The sequence below is a fragment of the Cyphomyrmex costatus genome, unplaced genomic scaffold (assembly GCF_001594065.2).
Source record: "Cyphomyrmex costatus isolate MS0001 unplaced genomic scaffold, Ccosl1.0 scaffold222, whole genome shotgun sequence".
Taxonomy (NCBI): Eukaryota; Metazoa; Arthropoda; class Insecta; order Hymenoptera; family Formicidae; genus Cyphomyrmex; species Cyphomyrmex costatus.
Window position 1 is genome coordinate 277041 of NW_017276280.1, and position 20885 is coordinate 297925.

The 20885-nt window shown below is 36.1% G+C and overlaps 1 protein-coding gene across 1 annotated transcript in view; it reads left to right on the top strand.

Moving 5' to 3' along the window:
- LOC108773798 (RNA-binding Fox protein 1) overlaps positions 1–20885 on the top strand; it is a 264406-nt gene that overhangs the window by 204283 nt on the left and 39238 nt on the right. The window contains exons 8-9 of the mRNA XM_018539732.1: positions 6152–6206; positions 16462–16482. Of these exons, the coding sequence (XP_018395234.1) occupies positions 6152–6206; positions 16462–16482 (76 nt within the window). The remainder of the gene's footprint in view (positions 1–6151; positions 6207–16461; positions 16483–20885) is intronic.

The window sequence follows — 20885 nt, forward strand, 5'->3', positions numbered from 1 at the left end:
CCCCCCCCGCCTCCCTGTGATCCCTAGAAACGAGATAAGTGCTTGGGAAACGTGGATTCTCCAGGCAGGAGTTGTCGGGGAGAATCGCGTCAATTGTTAAATCCTTCGAATGCCGATCGCCCTTGTACCTGGGTCTTGATTAATGCGGCCATTTTACCTTCATCGGTCTGCTGCCCGCAGCCAATTGCACTGTGCGGTGGTGGTATTATGCAGGATAGAAGTAAATGGTATTTCATTAAGTTGTTGGAAATTGGTGCAGAAGAGATGTTTATATATATATATATATATATATATTTGGTCTAAAAATACTTTGAAAAGAAATATTTATTTGAAGAATAAATTCCTTGAGTTTATGTTACAACTGTTATATTATTATTACAAGAATTTGTTATATTGCAAATTGCATAAATTTAGTTAGCAATTATAAAGAATATCGTGTTATGCACTGAGATAGAGTAGTATTGCAGTTTGTTATCGTTACACATTGAATGTTAACCCTCTATCTACAATGTGGATCTTTTTTGGCAGAAACAAAATTTTATTTTAAAATTTTTCCGCAATAAAAGAGGGTAGAATATGAATCCTTTATTGCTAATTGTAGATTACGTATTTTTAAACGAGCTCCATTTTTGCCTCATTTTTGTTCAAATTTTAATTTTTATTAAATAAAGGTTTTAGCATTTTAGTTAAAAACTGTATTTAGTAATATAACAGAGATGTTGAAAAATAGTTTTGAACTTTTCCACATTTTTTAAAACTGAAATAGAACAGTAACAAAAATTTGGGCCGTATAAGAAAAACTCACAATCAGATGAAGAGAATAAAAATATGATTGTAGATGGAAGTTAAGTACAATATGTTTGCACAACTCATTGTCAGTTCAGTCGTCTGCTATAAGAATCGCACATAATGTAAATATAAAGCGGCACTTCAGATTAAACATGTGATAACATTGGCCGAAAAGCGTTCTGGGTAGAAGTTTGTGATATTGATTTACGTATAATTTTAGGCGGTACTTCACGCTACATAGATAGTGGCATAACAAGGCCGCCGATGCATTTTTTCGTTGCAACCCTGTCGTTTGCATATTATTCAGTGGCCTGCATCCATAATTTTTTTCCTTACCGAATCAATAAAGCCACGTAAGACCGTGACTGTCTCTTTAGAACCTTCCTCGATATACGCCGATGAGATCCATCAAGGGCGAGAATGTGATATATGGAGATATCGATCTCCATTCTTTTATCTTGATCGTTTGAATTTTATTCGATATGCGCTTATATGTACTTCTACGTATATCTACTATGCTTTATTGAGTGAAGCTTAATGCACTAAAATTAACTGCACTGCGCGCGTTATTACACAATTAGCAGCTCAATAGAAATACAGATCCATTTTATGGTTCGCGATTTATATCTGCTTTTTAAGAGAATATTGAAAAAAAAATTTGATCGCAATAAAATGAAGCAATACAATTTCGCAATAAAGAAAAATTTGTAATATTTGCAACTATAATAACATGTTATTATAATTATGATTGTTATTGCTGTAATATTAGTAATAATTATATGTATAGTTCTGTCTACAAATATATACTGATGGCAATTGAAAATGACTATAATTAATATTATTATTTCTACAAACATAGTTGAAATTACCATCAAAATAGATCTATTATAATTTATAGTAATTCCAACCATTATTTATGCTAATAATACCCATTACAATTATTTTTTGTTGCCAACTGCATATATTTGTTAATAGAATTATACGTATAATTATTATTACTGATATAGTAGTAATAGTCATACTCATAATTATAGTTACATGTAATTATGGTTACAAGTACTTTTTTTCTCAGTGTTAACATGGTGAAATTTTGAATGAAATGAAATATTCCAATTTTCGAGGTTTAAGCTGGTAATCCTAATTTTATTGTAGGTATAGGAAGGGTGTTAAAAGATATCATACAGGAAAAAATTAAACTTGATCTATGAAAATTGCATTCAAATTTTATTTCGTTTATAATTGTACCATCGTTCGAAATTGTAGTACTACCTTGCTCTATTATTTTATTGTCTCGTATTGCTATTGAAGATCGTATAATTTCGGATCAACAATACCACATATATGTATGGCGTTTTACCAAAGTGTGCATTATAAAGGGATATACATAGATAAGCGATAACATCTAAAATTGAAATTGCCTGTTGGTGTCAGCTGGGCATCATTAATATCAGCGAGTATAATTTGCAAAACAATCGTGGGATTCGGACTACACATCGTTCGTGGTGCTTCCCGTCGACTGAACTCTACTGAATGCAATATACACTGATTCGCGAGCGCCGCGACACGCGCAAACAAAAATTCCCCACAATTGTTTGTCAGAGCAAGGTGGCTCACGCGCGGACACGCTTGTTTATTATCGACATGGATCGATTTACGCAATTCGAACGTACCTACATATCCGTCGATTCGCGCTTCGCTCGTTTGTTTGTTCGTTAAAGTGCAGCCGCGCGCGATTTTTGCAACGTTACATTTTATACAGCGGCACAATGGTACCTGGACATTGACAAAAACTGAATTTAAAAAAGAGGAACGTCCAAATTTATTTTTTCCAATAGTTAACGTTGATATGAATTTTAAAAAATTCATCTTGACCGTTCTGATAATAATTTAAATAAAAATAATTTTCCACATATCATCCTTGAAATTTTCTACTCCAGATAAATGATGAGAACATCGTTACATAACGTGTTTTGTATCTTCATCCAACGACTCTACCGTCAGCCTCCATTTTCCAATAATGTTCGTTTAGCCATGCTGTACTTGTGACGCGAGATGTACGGCAGCCACCAAACCTTCGTTGCCGGAAACAAGATCGTAAAATGCAAATTGCTCGACGATGCGCCGCGCCAGGTCGGGCGTGATTGGCCTGAGTAAGCCCCGTAACTCACAATCCTCGTGAGAGTCAATACACGAACGCGCTGCTCAAGATGCGTTTCAGCTACCGTGAATTCGAGAACGAAATGCGTAAATAATTTTTACTCGCTACCTCGGTTACGATCGCAGGAAAAATGCACTTTGTGAAAGATCTGCAAGGTTAAATTAGGATTATGAAAAAATAAATAGAGATGCAAAATCCAATTTACGAATAACATATACATGAATTAATTAATACACGGAAAAAACGAATAGGTACTTGTTCAAATATCTGCAAATTATATCATAAATTCACATTCATTAAATTTTATTCAAAATATATTTTTAAAATCCTAGTAAATTTAATACCTACTTTAATTAAGATTATTAAATAAACACATTTTTTATTTGCTTGTTACATAAAGTCGTTTCTCTTCGGTCAATTTTATAATATTTTTCAAAAGAAAATAAATTTTTGTTTTAAGCACATAATAATGATAAAATTAGTAATAAGTATATTTTATGATTGTTGTTAAAAAAATATTTTTTATTAAATATAACAGTTACGTAAAAGGAAAAAATAAATCACTTTTCTTTTAGATATCAATAGAATGACATTTTTTTGTTCTACATAATTATTTTTAATTTTGAAGCTAGTTAAATTTTTAGACACTTTAATAAAATCGTTCTTTTCTTGTGCCTTTCATATAAATTATACATATGTATTTGAGTACATATATTGAACAAGTAATGATTACAACTTTTTTGTGTCTATCCTAAATTGTATTATTTTTACAATACTCTAACTTATTATATTTTAACGTTGTTAAAACGGTTATCTGTTATGACAATACAATCTTCGTGGATCACCAATTTGTATGATTATTTTTGATGGAAAGTCAAAGTAAATAAAATGTATCGCTAAGAAATCCAAACAATCAACTCAATGTCAATTGGTCTCATGGAAACATTTGCGATGAATCGATGTGCGTTTTCGTACCGCGTTTCAAATGTAGAAACGATGTTGTATGGTACGATACCGCGGACCCTTTGTGTCTCGATAGTACCCCCGCTGAAGTGGGCGCAAAGTGGAACAGGAAAACGAGAAGGCGGACGGCTGGTTGTTAGATAGGTAGGTGGAGGATACAAAAAGCAAAGCAGAACCCATGGTAAGCGAAGCGTTCGATAAAGAACGAAACAAGTCGCGATCCACCCGGAAACTCGTCCCTTTTTGCCAGACGCGAAGGTACTTGAGCGAAATTGAAATAATCGGAAATCGACGGAAGGCTTGTGCCATTGTTTTCTTGGTTATGTTGAGAAGGAAAGGGAGGCAAACAGAGAGAAAGAAAGAGATAGAAAAAGTGGAGGAAACCCGATTGGTGCAAAAAGGGCAATTGTTTGCTTTTTTTTTCTTTTTTTTTTTATTACTTTCATTAAACTGTCCTGTGGAATTGATATCCGTAAGGTGCATAACAAAACAAATTAGTTGCGCCCTTCGACACGTTTGATTTTATTTAACCACATCACATACATCGTGCTCTCCTCCGTTCTGTTCTCTCTCTCTCTTTCTCTTTCTCTCATAATTGACGCGCATGTAAAGCTCTCTTTGCGGGTCGACGAGATTAAACGCGAGAATTGTTCGCACGCTATTTAAGCGTTTATTGTACGTGACCGCTATATTAGTTACGATACACGATATGGCGGCTAAAATCGTTTTATTGTCGATATTTAGCTCGCGGATCGAAAGGCCGATTGTGTGAAACATATATTGGTAATGCTTATTAGAAAGCGGCAAATCAGCATTAAGTTGCATAATGCGAGCATTATCGGATAATAAATTATCGATCGTTACTAGAGCGTTAAATTCGTCGACCGCGAAGAATCTTGCAGTTTCTAACTTCTAAGATAACGCTAATGCCAAATGTAATAGATAGCATCTTCCTGTTCTGAAAATAAAAATCTGAGTTTTAATTTGAAAATATATATGACACACAATATGTCTGATGTACATTTATCATTCAAATAACGTTTACGAGAATACTAATTTTATCTCAAACTTCTCGTTCAATTTATCATACATTGTTCACAATTTATCATATACTGAAAAAGGTTTTTTTTTTTATTTTGGAAGTTAGAAACCGTATAAGAGAAAATGTCTTTTGCTTTGGAAAGAGATTTTCATTTATTGTTATATGTTTTTTAATGTTAAGATAAAAAAACGTTCCTTGAATTCGGATGTATTTCGAAATATAGTAACATAACTGATCCGTGAATTTGATAGTAATTTTTCAAAATATGCGTTTTCAGAAATCACAAATTCGTGAGTTATTTTTCAAATTAATTTTATACATGCTTGAGTCGAAATTTACGTATCAAAAGCCAAACTTAAATGGCAAAAAAAATCTGAATTCAAGTGAAAACTTGTAGCGTTTGCACGATTTAAATACCCATCGTGTGTACATATGCATATGTACGTACAATATACGCGATTTGTATAAACCATATAACGTGAAACAATGATAATTCACATAAACTCAATATATAGACATAATTGAAACGGGTCGCATTGAAGAAAACCAATTAGTGGAAAATAGCGTGCAACCGTCTACATAATTTTTAATCGTTTATTAAATATTACTCATAATTCGCTTGTTCGATGCAGGAATACGTATGATTGTCGTATTTTGAATTGAAATCACAATATCTCAATGAACAAAGTCAGCCGTAGAGCTGCAAATTGCACCCTGCAAATCGGATTCTGCATCGAACAATGCATATTTGATTACAGGATCCGCGCGCGCGGCCCCGTGAAATTGCCAAAGTTTCTCACATTTTATTCGACTCAGACGCATTTTCTATGATGATTACATCGCTTTTATGCGACCACAGTTTGTTCCATTAATACTTTAGATAATTATTATTACACGTTCGTGAATATTTTAATGGGAGCTCTCTCTTCCAGTTATTTTATTGCTGATAATTAACTTTAATCATTTATTCAGGTGTTACTTTTGGATTCTTTGAATTTAATTGGTCATCGATAAATCTCAACTTGCCGAAGTTTTTTTTCCGTGTTTTACGTTGGTTTTTTTTTTTAAGGAGAGATTTTTAAAATCTTCCACGATAAAATGGCCACGCGTGGATCCTGAAGATGGGTGATGTTAGTTGAAAATCTGTCTCGAAAAAAAGTTTCGGTTGTTTTAATGCCTGCTTCTTTTTAACTCGACAGGTGAACAACGCAACGGCGAGGGTACAGACGAAAAAACCGCAGACGGTGCCGAACGGTAAGTGGGTCGAAACTTTCTTATTTTATCTCCCCGTAACTTTCGTCCCTCGAGCTTTCTCCCGAGCCGCTTGATACTACTTGCTCCAAGCTCACGACAGGGTTCCATTAGTGCTTGAACATTGTACGTAGGGTGTTTGACGTCATATTACCGGATCGCATATTAGCGAAAATATTGGAAATATTTTATGACCTAACCTTAAATCTGGGCAGATATAATTTTACTAGAATTTAAAATTATTTTTCTTGCAGTCACTGCTACATTTAATAATTAGTATATTTAATAATTAGAATAGTATATTGCTTGGACAGAAGTTATCTTTTCATTAACGTTAGATTATATTCGGATTATCGATATGAATTATACTTGCGGATATTTGATGCGTGAAATTGAAGTTTTACGGAATGTAGTAGAAACTCACGATAGAAAAATACGACCGTGCTTTTGGAAGCGGTTCGTGAAATGGCCGATCGCGCGTATTGCTCGCACGGGAACAGCGGTCTATCGCATGAAATAATAAAAAAATATAGCTCGTATATCATTTCTATCACACACGATCTATGCTGTACAAACGTCGAGCGTATTTTCCCGGAGAATATTGCGCGAGAAATATATACATTTTCCGCGTTCGGCAACTTCGTTGATGTAAAGATGCAAAAGTCTTTCTTTATTGCGCAACAAGACGAAGAAAAGTTTTACAGGGCGTTTTAAATTTCGCGATTCTCTTTTGCGCGTTTCTTCTGCCGTGCATCGCAATGGGAAATTTGCTCGATGTAGGCGGACAAAAATATTCTATACATGGTTACGCACATACACACCTTTACACACTTACGTTCTGTGTTTGTATATGTATGTTTCAAGAATATTTGGTTTAGCTACGTGAATCTAAAATTCAAATTCTATATTGGAAAAATGTATGTATATATTTACATAGAAAATCTTGAGCGCAAAGAGTTACTCTCTAACTTATTTTCCACGATGTTTTATACCGTTTCGAATTTATAATGGAATTTTAAGTAAAATTAGCTGCGCTTGTAAAATTATGTAGAGTTCGCGTGACCGCTCGATAGAAGTGTCGTATATAAAATATTTTTGTTCGTTTAAATTGGACAAATTTCGCACTGTGCTCACGTCCATTACGAGCATACGACACGTAATGCTAGAGAGTTTTAAACTAAATCTAACCTCGGTCCGGTCGTACGGCCCGATTTAAATTGCGGCTTAATCCGGATTATCTGACGGACCACCAGCTGTGAAGAGGAACACGTTGCAAATATGTGGTATTACGTAACCGGCTACTGCTCAAATAGGCTCTTCGCTGATTACACCGTGAAGTCCTTCAGTCTGCCAGATATCTCTAGGTCACAGTTAATGCCCGAAAGCTGTGCAGAATTCTCCATAAACTATATACGGAATATCTGTAAAATTACACGGGGGATTTACAAAATTATTTACATAATTATTAGTCAATAAAAGCAATCATGCTAGATTTCTGTTATAAAACAGTTACGATACGACTATATAATTTTTGATTATGACAGACTGAAGAGTTTACATTCAGTGCCATCGATTGAAGAATATTGCGATAAAAGAGAGGAGGTACTGCTAGAAAATTATAATAAAAAAAATCCTATATACTTTGTAAAACAAATGGTAAAATATCGATAATAACGAATACATTAACAAGCTTTAAGGTTTTGTTAGCATAAATAGATGGCTTAATTTTGTTATCGTTTGTCACAACTCTTCGATGTATTGCGTATGAATCTTCTTTAAGAGAGTTTCACAGGTCGAGCAGTACGACTTTGATGTTATAAATAATCGGCACTTAAAACAGTAATAACGATTGGATGTGCATTGCCAAGTGTTTCCTAACGTCAATATAATTCTGGTCAGTTTCTCGAGCCCACAAAGGACGTCGAGTGACATCGACATTGATCGGCATCGCCAATTATAACCGTAACACAATTTCGGTCAAATGCGAGCAAGGCTCTCGAGCAACAGACTATCTACTTTATCTTTTCTTTCATGCATTCCTTTAATTTAATTCTATTTACCTCTAATGAATTTGTACGTAAATTTAACTCGTACACATAATCAGCTTTACGCAGCAGACATTTTATTTAGATTCTTGCTTAAATTTTCCAAATAAATATCTCAATTATTTAGGATTAAGGGGCTGTCGTTATTTCTTATAATTAAATTTAATCCCTTTAATAAATCCGATTAAAAGTTTATTTAAAATCAAAACTATGGAAATACTCGCGCCCCCATGTCGGATTATCGGTTTTGATGTAACGTTAAATTTAAAGTCACTCGTCCGTGTTTGGCATCGTAGCTGCAATGCGTCCACCCCGGTTTAATTGCGATCAAATCAACGGGACTTCGTGTCCAGCGACTGAATTGATTCTCGCCCCACGTCGAGGCAACGTCCTATTGAGTGACGGTTTGTGTGTGCAAGGTTTAACTCCGTGCCCACGCACGCGACATGCAATTATTGGAATGCTAAGGCTCGCGCCCTCGGGGCGTGCTCTGAGAGACGTTAAGATCAATTCGGTCCGTTTGGCGCGTACAGGTGGCACGCGTGGCCGCGACGCCTCTAATAACCGACAACTGTCGATTTTCGGTGAAGTGGAATGGCCGAGACACCTCGCACCTCACGATAGTCCCGCGTTCGACAACAACAGTCGATGTCGCAGTGTTAACAAATCAAAGTGGTATCTCGACGTTTTTCGGTGTCTGTGACTTTCAATAGAGTTAAAAAAGGTTTCTTTATTGAAGTTTTCAATTAGGAGGTATCGTGGTTTAATTCAGGAAGAATTGCGAAGTTACTAAACGTGATGAGAAATGTTAATCGCTGTGAAAGACTGCACGAATCTTTCTTACTCCTCATACTATACGGCTAGAAAGTTGGGGACGTGAGATAAATGATAAAGACGACATTTAAGTTGTACATATTTCATTAACTTTTAACGCGCGCTCTTTCAGATGTTAATAATATTAGAAAAGAAACAAAATTTTTTGTTTACTAAACGATCGATCCCAGACGAATCGATTGGGAGCAATTAAATTTCTCATTGTGCCATTTTTATTTTTGTACGAGAGAAGCAGAAATTAGCTACGGCTCATACAATCCCAGACGTGTAATTTAATATAACGCATGTAATCTAGTCTATTTTACACGCGATATGATTTACGTAACACATCATTAATTGTCCAGGTTTATAATAAGCATTTAAAAATAGCTGATATATTGCGCGATATTATTACAATCTACAATTACACAGTTAAATGCGTATATCAGTCGCGAATCGACCCAATTATAAAAGTGGCACACGTCTAATTATAGAGAAATTTATTTGACAGCATATATATATATAATATATATAGATGCTGTAATTCGCCTCATTATAGAGTCATTAATCTTCGTTCTAGTACCTTCGAGAATAAGTCATTATTTCTGTCTCACTACGCGGAAAGGACGGTTCTGCTGAAGTGCATCTAAAAATTTAGCTAGATACATATTCGAAAATAATTTTGTTGCATTATCAGAATAATTACGTAGTAATCTGAAGTGTAATGAGATGCGCAAAAAGTTCTCGCAAGTGCAAAATCTAAAATTTATTTCGCTCCCGGCCATGGTGGGCTCTTGTTCTCATACCTCAAGCGTAATACGCCACGTGTGTAAATAACGTTGAAAGGAGCCCAGACAAGTTTCGCCGCGCCACCGACCCGCTTTTCCACCGCTAGTATATGTTTTTCCTCCCTTATATATATCCCGGATCGACGGGATTTACAGAAGCAGTGTCATAAAAATTGCATACTTGCCCCCGTTCGTCCCACTTTCTCTTAAGCAACGATGGTACGGATCTCTCAATCCTCTTAACTCGATACCGAATTCATTTATTTGACAATTTTAATGTTCGCTTTTGAAATAATTTCTCTCTATACACTATACATCTCAACAGAATTTAATTTCGCGACTTTTATTTTAAAAAAATGCACTTCATTTCGAATTAACTTTAATATATCATATGCCTGTCTTTTTGATATGAAACTTACATATTGACTGAAAATACGCCAAATTTATGCATATTTGACAATTTTAATGTCCACCTCTATATAATTCAAGAGATACGTGATTGTGATATTTGCTGGCTAGAATGAAAATTATACTGTACGTGTCTTTCTTTTATGATAAATAATGAACGACAAAGATAATACGATACGAAAGCGTTAATTATTTTTTCATATTATAATTTTGCACGTTTTGCTTATTACGCTTGAGATTTCTACGTAATTATTTTACGTATTAATTTATTCAACAAAATTTTTACTTCAGCCAATTAGAAAATATCACGATCACGTAATTCTTGGCGTATTTCTGTCACACTTAAAGTCTCCAGCAGTGCTTTGCGTTATTTTCGAGATCATTTTAGCGCGTCTTACCGCATCAAGTGACATTTTCGCCTTTTGCAGTATAATCTCGCATAAATGTAACGGCGACGGAAATCTTTTTGATGATACAAGGCATCGCGAATATTTAAGATTACGCCTGACATTTTCACCCTGCGCTTTATCTTCGCTCCGCCGCCGTTTGGTAGCAGCTCGCGTTTCACGACGCTTCCGCTCGCCGCTTCCGTGAGAACACTCGGTACCGTGGTACGTGATGTCCATAATTTACGCAAAGTCTCGCTGCTCATTAATTGTCGCGTAAATAACGCCCCGTCGCACGGCATGCATACATTTGCTCGCGTTCGCGTGGCGCGCACCCTTCATCTCTTTCTCTTTCTCTCTCTCTCTCTCTCTCTTCTCTCAGTTTCTCTCAAATCGTGTTACACGCTTCTCTTTTTTTCCGAGCGAATCGTACTGCCTTCACATTTACTTATTCCCTTCTTGCGCGTGAAAAAGCGCGGCCGCAACGAATGTGCAACGCATCGAGATATCGCACGTAATATCTTACTTCCGCGGGAAGAAACTCTACCTTCGGTATAGCTTTAACTTTGCCGATCTAAACTTTTATGGATCTAAAATCGTACCACGTCTTCCTCGAAATTGCGTGTCTTTCTCCTTTTATATTTCCTCATGCATGCATATTTCTGTTATTATTGCCGATTTCTCAGCATTCGGCATAATTTTGTTAATATATTCTTTCCGTCTTTACGTTTCTTTCAATAAGAAACGTAAAATATTCAGTATTGAAGAAAATTTTATTTTGAGATTAAGATTGGAGAGATCCTCGTCCTTCCTTCCTTTTCTTTTCCGTTTAATAATGAGATTATTATTATCTGGCTAACGCCGCACTCTTCTTACAATCGGATTTACAGCTGCGATGGTATCTACAAAGCGGCAGTGCTGTTGAAACGAGGAACATTTCTGTCGCGTAAAGAAAGAGGGAAAAGGGATCCTTCTCGCATTTATCTCGCGACTGGGTCGCACACTTTTCCAAAACTTTTCCACTCGTTTCTTCGCGTTCCGTGCACGGCGCAGTTCGCCAATTCATCGGCAAGAAATGAGCGCGGGAACGAAAAAGTTCGACCGACGCGCGGTGCGGGGAAGCTTCATTTTATTAAAAAATTTTATTTTTATTCCCGTCGCGGAGCCAGGCCATCCATGGCTACACCGGCGGTTAATACCGGAAGCGGGGTTTAATGGAATTACAACGTGTTTTATATGCGCGCCAGCATTTTCGCACGAGAAATTCGCGGAACGGACGAAAAACGCACAAAAGGGAGAGCCCCGGACGGTTGGGGACGGCAGCGGAATTTCACGCGCCACCGCGTAACGTGTTTGCGTAATATTTGCATGATATATTTTCGATACGCCGGCTCGTCGCGAGATATCCTATAAGTTTTATGCAAAACGGGCCACTATTGTCCGCCGTGCTCGATAAATAAACCGGCAGGCTTCTACGAAGAAAATCGGGCCTTGTAGAGATACGACGGAAGAGCGCGTCTATTTTTATGTGTCTCGCGTCATGTCTATAAAGGTGTGCTGACCTGATATACCGAAATATCGAGGAAAATCATATTATATCACACTCCTGTTCACCGGAGTGGGGGGGATTTTGTTGAGTGAAATTGTAGATTTCTTCGTGGCAACTATTCTCCGCAAAACGCAATTACACCTTTGTCCCAAAAGTAGCTACGTTCACGCAAATGAGCAGGCACTCGACGCAGCGGTGCGGTAAGCATACGAGCGTGAGTAAACGGACGTGCTTGCTGCAAGACGAAGCTACCTATTTTCTGCATTGTTGAATTCCTTACGTAAACACTACCTAAATTACACGCACCGAGCAATTACGAAAATTAGTGCAGCCGAGAGAAAGAACTGTCTTTTCGATGTCTTTTGATACCATTCTATGCTATTCGTTTTCTTTTATTATTCTATCATTTGCTGCAATTAAGGTCGTGCTCCAATATACACTATTAGCGCTGAAAATTTAAATGTACTAAAGGATGGTTTTGCTGAAGTATCTAAAAGGTTAACTGTTAGATGTAGATCTGAAAATAATTTCGTTTGTTGGACCATCAAAATATTTATGTAGAACTGATTGCTGGAATGTAAAAAAACTTCTTACAGTACTGTTTTGTTCTTTTAATTATCATGTTTAGATTTCTGTGTAATTATTTTGATGGTCCAACAAAATTATTTTTAGATCTGTATTTAGAGTTAAGTTTTTGGATATTTTTTAACAAAATCGTTCTTTCTGTTTAGTATAATACAATGTAGAATATTGTACATCGAAACATAGTCTAAAAGTCCGCTCATATGGAACTTCGATAAAGTTACAACGTTGAAATTATTATGTAAAAGATACTCCATATATATTTATCTCTATTTTTAACTTTTACCTCTCCGTGCTACATTTCCGTTTTTATTAAACTTATCTCTTCTCTATTTTCTCACGTACCTACGTGTGATCTACAATGATGAATTCTGCCGCACTATTCATTTGTGAAATCAAAGAAGAAACAATTTCCGGCAGCAAAATAATACGCGGTAAGATACGCGGTCAAATTTTAAAAAATCTCGTTTTATCTTTAGTATTTCTTGTTCCATTTAGAATACATTATATCGCTTGCGCAATAATATTTTCGCAGAAACTTTGTATTTGAATTTCAATTAATTTCTCGCCGAGTCAGAAATTTATTTTCGTAAACAGAGAAATCGGAGAAATAGGGAAAACAAATCTCTCAAATGTAATGCATGTTGGTGTAAATTAGAATCTAGAAGCTCAGATGTGAAAATCTTTTATTCTGATTAAACAAACTTTTATTTCAAAGAGCGTAACATACAAGCTAGATTTTAATATCAAATAGAAAATATTTTGCAAAATTTGAATTAAAACAGCACGTTTTTAATTAGACCAGAAAATGCAAGATTTGCATTTACCATGATTATCATCTAAATAAAACGCCGACACGAAATATATTTCAGATTCACCATTGCGCAAATGGCTTTTATTTTATGAAGTAAAATTCAATCAAAATTCAGTGAAATTTACGCGAAATTTTGGATTCCACGATTTTAGGCACGCAGCAGCGTTCTGCAATCAAGCGTTTTACGTGCCTGTTTCATTGTTATCCCTCCCGAAGGCGAGTCGTTATCGCGAAGGTCTGCCATTCCAATTGCTCGTTCCCGTTTTTATCATGTTACATCGGCGCGTGCTTCGCTATATCTGACAAAAAATCGGGGTTAAATCCGACGCGAGGAGTGCACGCTCGCGCTGGGGGACAATCGAGTGACCGGCGGCATCCCGCTTACGAGTCATCCCCAATGCGATACCAGCTGACCCACCCCGTCGGTAATCGGTAGCCGGGGTGAGAGGAGAGCGAGTAATTCGCCACCTTCCGTTTCATTACTGCTTTACCAGAGATACAGCCGCGTGGCATGCAATCGCACGATCAATCCCACCGCTGTATTCGCGTCCATCAGAGCCACGGACGCTGAACGTATGCGAAATCGCGCACCCCATTACGCGCAATGGATCATTAATGCATTGTTACGGAGTCGCTGGACCGATCGCGGTAGCATCTTGAATTACGCTTTATACTGAGAAGCGTATGGTTAAAATTAAACGAACCGGTAGAATCTGATCGTGTCAATCAAAATTTCGGTTATCATGATGGAATATTTATTTCATCTTGACTAAATTTTAATAAATATTTGTTTGAATAGTTCTAAGTAAACGTGCACTACGTGTAATTATATATTTATTTGATACAAAAATCGTTATTAATTTTATTTAACTGTTATTTTTTTTAATTGAGTTAATATTTACGTTTATTGTAAGTAAATTTTCTTTTATGTAAAATCTATCGGTTCGTTTGCTTTCAGTATATTTTTGTTAGTGTACGTACATAAAAGTTAAAAGGAAGCAGAAAATTGCCAATATACTACGTTTGTAGTATTTATAAATAGCTCTTGCACTTATCATGCTCTATATTGATCGGAAATACATTATTTTATCTGTTTACTCAGACAGTAACGAATAATTATCGATTCTTTTGATAGACCGCATCCTGAGATACTGATAATACCGTTTCGCAATTAACTGTACGAAGGCATAAAGTTACCAATTAATTGCAAATGGATTTCGATCAAAGAGCTTTATAATTGATGTTAGTAGAGCACAAGTGAAGTGGCGATGAAAACTCGTGAATTCTCACGTGATCTCGTCTCTCGTCGACCACCGGCGAGCGTTATTATTACATTATAAAAGTGGAAATTTTGCGATTCGTGCAGGCGCATATTTTTCCGAGTTCGTAAAAACTGATTTGATTTTAAAGTATCTTTATGCGCATAATTTTGTAAAAAAGATGCCCCATAAATCACGCGCTTGGCATCAAACTTCGCCTGTCTCGTCTTATTCATCTCTTCAGACGGGAACAAAATCGAAGTGTGTGCGTTCGCGTCTCTAGAAAGAAAATTGCAGTCTCGGGTTTTATAAGACGCAGGAGTGCGCCTTCGATAGTTTGCAGTCATTCTTGATAGAGTCAATCTTCTTGTTACATAATTTCCGCGGCCAATTACGTAAAGAGAAAGAGAGAAGCGCTGACTGTCTCCTTCTGAAGATATAAAATTAATTTTCCATCCGTATATATATTCTTCACTTATCATGAAGATTTGGTTTTATATATATCGTATATATATATAACACAATATAGTGAATTTAGCACAATATAGTAAATATTTAAAATTTACTGTCTGACGTGTTTAATATTTCACGTTAAATAAGATACGTCGTTTCCATAAATAGGTGCTCAAACGCAATTATCATAAAATATTTATTAATTTATTATTAATTAACATTATCAGTGAAACAGCAGACCTTTAAGGTCGATCAATTTTACTTGTCTCCGAATTATAAATTTCTTCCATCCCTTTTTTTTTTTGCAATGAGCATTAACGTAAGTATCGCTCACTTTTTCTTTTATTTTAACGTACGGGTAATTTACTACGGAGAAATCTTCTCTTCAGAGAAGGAATTTTACGAGGAATTTACGCTTGTGGGAAAAATAAGCTTGTAGCGCAACCCTTCGAGCCCTAAAAACTTAGCGGCAATCAATCAACCACGCCCAGCGATTATTAGTGCAACTTTATGGGGAATAAGAACGGGCGTTTTAATCACAGCTGCAGGATATAGCTGTGCACCAAATTATCTTGTGTAATTTGATGTTAATTCAAATTGATATCGATCGAATAAATTTCTTTTACAATCTTTGCATGCTGTAATACCATTGAATTATACAATTCTATTTTTGAAGTACGTTAAGATAGTCACATAATTTGGAGCGTAACATTTTTTTTAACAAATTAGATAGTGACACAGTAATTCTTTAGAGCTTAACAATATTGCGCGCAGCGAAAAAAAATCACATTACGTATCGATCGCATTATCTTCCTTTACGGTGAAATTGCTCATCGATATAACTATACGGTTCTTAACTAGTAAACCATTAACGATGACAGGGTATTTTCGGCTTAATTCAAATAACCATCTGCCCTATATAATACGTTCCGGTAGTATGTTACGTCAGGTAATTGCAAACATCGTTAAATACTCTATTAATTATCTTCGCCAGTTGTGCGACAAATACGGCGGCTTTATCAATAAAAGTTCTCTATATGAATTTCAAAACTGTTTTAACCGCGAAATAAAATTCTCCGCATGGTTACTCTCTTTTTTTTTTTTTTTAGTTTTTTAGAGAAACACGAGATTTAAAGAAGCGTCTGTTTTTGTCTGTTGCAGTGTGCGTACAGTGGCCCGAGGGTAGGTGCTTCCATGACGTGCCGGAGCCGGCACTGCTGAATCTCTACTTCGAGATCCGTGAGAACTGTCACGGATTCTCCTGAAGGCAACGACCAATCAGGCAACGACAATGATGACAATGACGGGCTCCCGCGCTCCTCGTCTTGTTGCGAGCGCGCGGATCATCATTATCTCTTCAGTATCGCGCGAGAGAAACATTCTCGAGATAACGTATTTATTTAAAAATCTTTCCAATAGCCGCCACACACCACGACCAAGCCAAAAACGAATAGCCACGTATAGTAGCCACATATAGAGAAAGGACGCAAGTCCTTGGTTTTTTTTTCTTTCTATTTTTTTCGTTCACGTCGATACATTCCGTCCGGAGGAACAGTTCCTATTTCGCGATTTTAGTAGAGACGCGCCGTCGAATGGATAGAGTCGACGGAATGATTCTTCACGCGAGGATACCGATCTTTTAATAGTCGGATCTATAAATGTAATCCTTTTGTGCAAAGTTAATCAACTTAATTTGCAGATTATTAAATATAACAGATATTTTTTTTTTTTTAGATTCGACAATACATCAGATTAATCTTTTAGTAAGTTTGAATTTAGTTAAGCCTCTCAGATAAATTACAAATATTATAAACAGTATTAATTAATTATTGATAGTTAATTTTATTTTACGAAGAGGCTTTTGTGTGGCGATAGTTTCTCAAAAAAAATGACGGGCTTTGAAAATCTGATTCAATTTCCCGTCGTCTCGGTTCATTCGAGCCGCGTCTCCCGGCGAGAGCGACACGTAACAATGCGTGGTGCTCTCGTGTATCGTTTCCGGTGATCGTGATGGATCTTGTGTGACACAGGTCTAACGTTGACCTTAAATGGGCGCTTGGCAGAATTCTCGCTGAGCGCACGAAAACGGGATCTCTCGCGTCTCTTTCTTTATAGGGTTCTCGATGATCCCAGCAGAAGCAAGGTGGGTGGTCCAGAATATATTTATTTACCTACAACTAATTGCTCGTCGTTCAGCCAGCTCGGGATTAAAGACTGTCTCTCCTGTTATTTATACATATATATATATATTTTTTTATTGTACTTGCCTTTTCTCTATCATCCAGCAGGAGAGATAACAACCATGCTCAGCCATTCCTAAGTTTCTCTTACACAACCAATTTTTCTTTTGTTGTTTCCCTCGAGCCGAAACGAAGTCCTCCTATCTTATCATCCGTCTCTACTTCGCGGTGAAAAAGCTACAAAAAGTAATAACAGCTTTTACGCTGGTGCGGAGGAAAATGCGTTGTATAAAGTAGAAAAGAGAACAGAAAGAGAGAGAGAGAGAGAGAGTCGACATAAAAGTAACTTGTAATAAAATGTCACGTTACATAAGAAAAATTGTGATTAAAACGTGTTAAACGAAAATGCCATCATGTAATATTTATTTATTGTGACATCGCAAATATTGGAAAGCATTATATTATAGATAATTCCTATCGAATCGCATTTTTCTCCGCACTGTAACGCGCATTGTCCGTGTAAAATGGCGAGTTCAAAGCGGAAGCAGTTAATCGTTACGAAATCGATCGCGCCTAGCTGCAATTTACGATCTTTTGTAGTATGTCACGAAGCGCATGAACTTCAGATTAGTGAGGCGGTCGATAAGAATCGACAGACACGATTCCGGGTAAAAACCTGGAGGCGTTGCGTTGTTTCGATGTATTCTGAACTTCTCGCAGCGAGAAGGTAGTCGTGAATTAGCAAACTTCTGATGCTTTTACCATCGCGCTGAATTTCGATGCCACTTTTACAAAGGCTGGAAATTGAGAAGATACGATTTTATTTATTTAAATATTTCTATTTTACGCTTTTTTTTTTGCAAGCGGAAAAAAATTTTTATACAGAAAAAATATTGCTTTTGTAAAATCAGAATTTAACATCGACGTATTTCCGCTTTTGATTATATATTTACCGTTCTGAATGGTAGTTCCATTATCTAAATGTACAACTGTTTCACTCAAAATGACAGAATATAACGTATCGCGAAACTGTTTTTCCGCTTTTTTTTAAATGTAATATAATTGATTCGCTATATTTTGCTCATATTTTAGTACAAATGTGGAAATGTTTCGTAAAGTGAAATAGCAGGTAAATTACGCGATGATTTCAGATTAACTTAGGTATTTAGATGTAATGAAACGAGTACAGGGTAATAGATTATTAAGGAGGATATAAGATTTTTTTATATTTCTACGAATTTCTAATCGAGATTAGAAAGGAAAATTCTGATTTTTTTATATCATTTACTTCGTTTATGTATTATTTTATTTTCGTAAAATGTAACGATTTGTTGTCGTCAATTATCAAAATGATAACAGGTATATTTTTAGAACGTAAGTTACCGTGCCAAAAACACAGGGTATTAATTATGGTGATTAAGTGATCGTTATTTTAGATATTTTGTGTAACTAGTAGATTACATATACATTTTTACATAGGACAGAAGAGATATAGCTGCGTTTTAAAATGCCAATTAGACGAAATGTAGCATCAAGTTCACGTGGTTCTGCAAGTGGTTCTAACTCATCCACACTGGTCGCGTTCGTTCCGCAGTCTATTTTTATATAATGCAATTTTTACATTTAGCGAGTGATCGCTCGCTGTCGAGCTTAGCGTTAAAGCGCACTTGCAGAATCCACGAGAACGTAGAACAGTATTACGCAACCGCATGACTGTACTCTATTACAGGGTTAAACCGACATTCCAAAGAGCGTGACATCGATTACTCGCCAGGCGAGTAAACTGGGGTAATTCGCTATAAAGTAACTATATATAAATGACGCGATCGTGATTTATTTCGCCTTTACTGATCCATCGATCAATCGTGTGCCATAAATACCCCATTTTACAAACGTAGAAAGTAGGTTTACTCAGACAATTTTTGATAGATTAAGACACGACATTAGTTGCATAGCGATTAGACTACATAGTTGATCGTCAAGTAAGTGTTTGTGTGTGGACGATTAAGTGTTCTACGAAAAAAATGGGCATGAAAGTATTTAGATTATAACAGATTATTAGAATTGAGAAGTCGGCCGAGTAAAATGACAAAATAGATGGATAAATTAAGCGAGAACATAAAACGAAAACGTAAAGAGGAAATAATTATTTACAAATGTAAAGAGGAAATAATTATTTTCTACAAAACCAACATTTCTACAAAACCAAATTTTATACATGAACAAACACTAATATTTCTCATCGAATATTAACAATATTTCAGTTTTGCGCCAAAGCTCGATAAAAGTTTGTTTTTGCGGAAAAATGGAAAATCTTTTGAAGAATATCAATTTTCGAAAATTCTATCACGCGGATATAAATAAAATGTGACGTGTATAAATGCCCGCATTTTTCTTTTACGTAGTTAATTGCAGCGAGTTTTAAAAGAAAATTATATTTTTGCTTGTGTGTATGTAGTAAAATTTGATTTAATTATGTAAAATAGATTTTATTAATGCCACGAGATGACAAACTGTATTATCGAGGCTTGGAGCAAAACGAGCAGTAACGAAGCATATCGTTAATCGATACAAAGGCAACTTGTTCTTCGTTGGTCGTTGAAACAAATCTGCGTGGCATACAAGCGGACCGATTTGTCACATCTCAGTGAATAAAGAGGAATTTTTGCTTTCCGTATATCGACGAGTCAATCGAAAACCGATTCTCACGATTGCACGCTCATGCATGTATTTATTGTTTATCGGAGAAAAACAGAGAATTGGCAGATATGAGAATTGTTTGTATCAAATTATATAAGTTGATAATCTCATGTATAATTAATTAATTTGAAGTTACCAAATTTCATTTAATTACAAAAAAAATAGCAAAATTAATAGATTTAAAAAAAAATAGTTTGGAAAGAAAACAATGACAGACAAAGCAGGCGCGATTTTGTCATTATAACTATATCTGCCTCTTTTCTAGTTTTCTCTTTCTATTAACTATGCGTTCGCTCCGTTGACGTGTTCATTTTGCACACTTCTCGGTCTTCTTGCGGAAGTATTCCGCCGCTGAACTTTCCGCTATAAGTAGTCGTGACATTTTCGTCGACGGGCTCTATTCTTCGTCTAATTCATCGAATCGTCGTCATTCGGTACTTTCTGTGAATCTGTTTTCAAAGGCATACTCGCGAAAGTATCTTAGTTGCATGCTTTATCCTTTTACTCTGAGAGCAATCCACGCGTTAGTGCGGTGTTAAGAAAAAGATTCGCTTTTCCTCTCCCTCGAAATTCTCTCGAGTGACGCTCGAGCGTACAACCTCGAGCCGACAGTTTAGCGATGGGATAACGAAAAAGGGACGCAGAAGAGAAAGAGTTCTCACTGTCTGAGGAAGGATCCGGAAGTTGAGTCCTTCCTCTCTTCCT